The 1,633-nt window shown below is 41.0% G+C and overlaps 1 protein-coding gene across 1 annotated transcript in view; it reads left to right on the forward strand.

Moving 5' to 3' along the window:
• LOC112502818 overlaps positions 1-249 on the forward strand; it is a 72,952-nt gene extending 72,703 nt beyond the window's left edge. Inside the window, exon 3 of the mRNA XM_025106820.1 lies at positions 44-249. Within this exon, the coding sequence (XP_024962588.1) occupies positions 44-249 (206 nt within the window). The remainder of the gene's footprint in view (positions 1-43) is intronic.
• The last annotated feature ends 1,384 nt before the right edge of the window (positions 250-1,633 follow it).

Raw genomic sequence — 1,633 nt, forward strand, 5'->3', positions numbered from 1 at the left:
AGTGGTCAGTCAAAGGAAATAATCTTAAGTGTGATAAATGTAGATATCCACACATGGGAAAATGCATTGCCTGTCAAAAATGTGGAAGGAYAGACCATCTTACAAAAGATTGTCGAAGGAGATCGTGTTTTGAGTGTGGAAGTGTGGATCATATGCGAAATGAATGCCCAAGAAGGARGCAAAGACCGAATTTTGACCAAGCAAGACCCGCTAATCCAGGGAAACCAGGAGGTCAAGTGCGGGGACTAGCATTCGAAATTGGAGCGAAAGAGGTTAGGCATGATCCCGACGTGGTCACAGGTACGTTTTTTCTTGATTAATCATTACGCATCCGTATTATTTGATTCGGGAGAAGATAAAAGTTCTGTATCATTAGATTTTAAGCCAAAAATTAATTTAAAGTCACAAAGGTTGAAGGAAGTTCATGCAATTGAGATTGCCAACGGTCAGGAAGTTAGGGCTAGGGACGTAATTAAGGACTGCACTTTAAGCTTAGCCAAAAAGGATTTTAGTATAGACCTCATCCCAACCAAATTAGGAAGCTTTGACGTAGTTGTAGGTATGGATTGGCTATCCAAATATYGAGTTGAGATAGGTTGTTCGGAAAAGATTACCCGAATCACGCAAGATGGAGTGCGTTACTACAAGGACAGAGTTTGGGTACCAAGGAATGACAGTCTTCGGTCTACAATTATGGAGGAGGCCCATCGTTCCAAATATTTGATTCACCCAGGATCCGATAAGATGTATAAAGAGATAAGAGAATATTACTGGTGGCCAGGAATCAAAAGAGACGTTGCCATATACGTAAGTCGATGTATGACCTGTGCAAGAGTAAAAGCTGAACACCAGAAACCATCTGGTCTTCTTCAACAACTTGAGATTCCCCAATGGAAATGAGATCAGATATCAATGGATTTTGTTACAAAGTTACCAAGAACAAGGAAGGGATATGACTCAGTTTGGGTCATAGTGGATCGACTTACGAAATCCGCACACTTTCTGCCTATTCAAGAAGATTTTAGTACAGAAAGACTAGCGCAGTTGTATATCAATGAGATTGTATCGCGGCATGGAGTACCTGTTTCTATCATTTTGGATAGAGATAGCCGCTTTACTTCCAGGTTATGGCAATCGATTCAAAGGGCATTAGGCACGAGATTGGATTTAAATACTTCTTATCATCCTCAAACTGATGGGCAAACGGAAAGGACTATTCAAACATTAGAGGATATGCTGCGTGCTTGTGTGATAGAATTTGGAGGTAGCTGGGATGATCACTTACCGTTGGTTGAATTTTCCTACAACAACAGCTATCATACGAGTATACAGTGCACGTCGTACGAAGCCCTTTATGGACGTAAGTGTAGATCACCACTCAATTGGTTGGAAGTTGGTGATAGTCAATTAATTAGACCAGACACTGTTCAGGAGACAACAGATAAGATCAAGATGATCCAAGAAAGGTTAAAAGCGGCCAGAGATCGTCAGAAAAGCTATGCGGATAACCGTAGGAAGCCACTGGAATTCCAAGTTGGAGATCAGGTGTTATTAAAGGTATCACCATGGAAAGGACTCTTACGTTTTGGAAAGAAAGGGAAATTAAGTCCAAGGTATATTGGTCCGTTCAAGA

Source organism: Cynara cardunculus, unplaced genomic scaffold, assembly GCF_001531365.2.
Source record: "Cynara cardunculus var. scolymus isolate 2C unplaced genomic scaffold, CcrdV1 Un_Scaffold_1967, whole genome shotgun sequence".
Taxonomy (NCBI): Eukaryota; Viridiplantae; Streptophyta; class Magnoliopsida; order Asterales; family Asteraceae; genus Cynara; species Cynara cardunculus.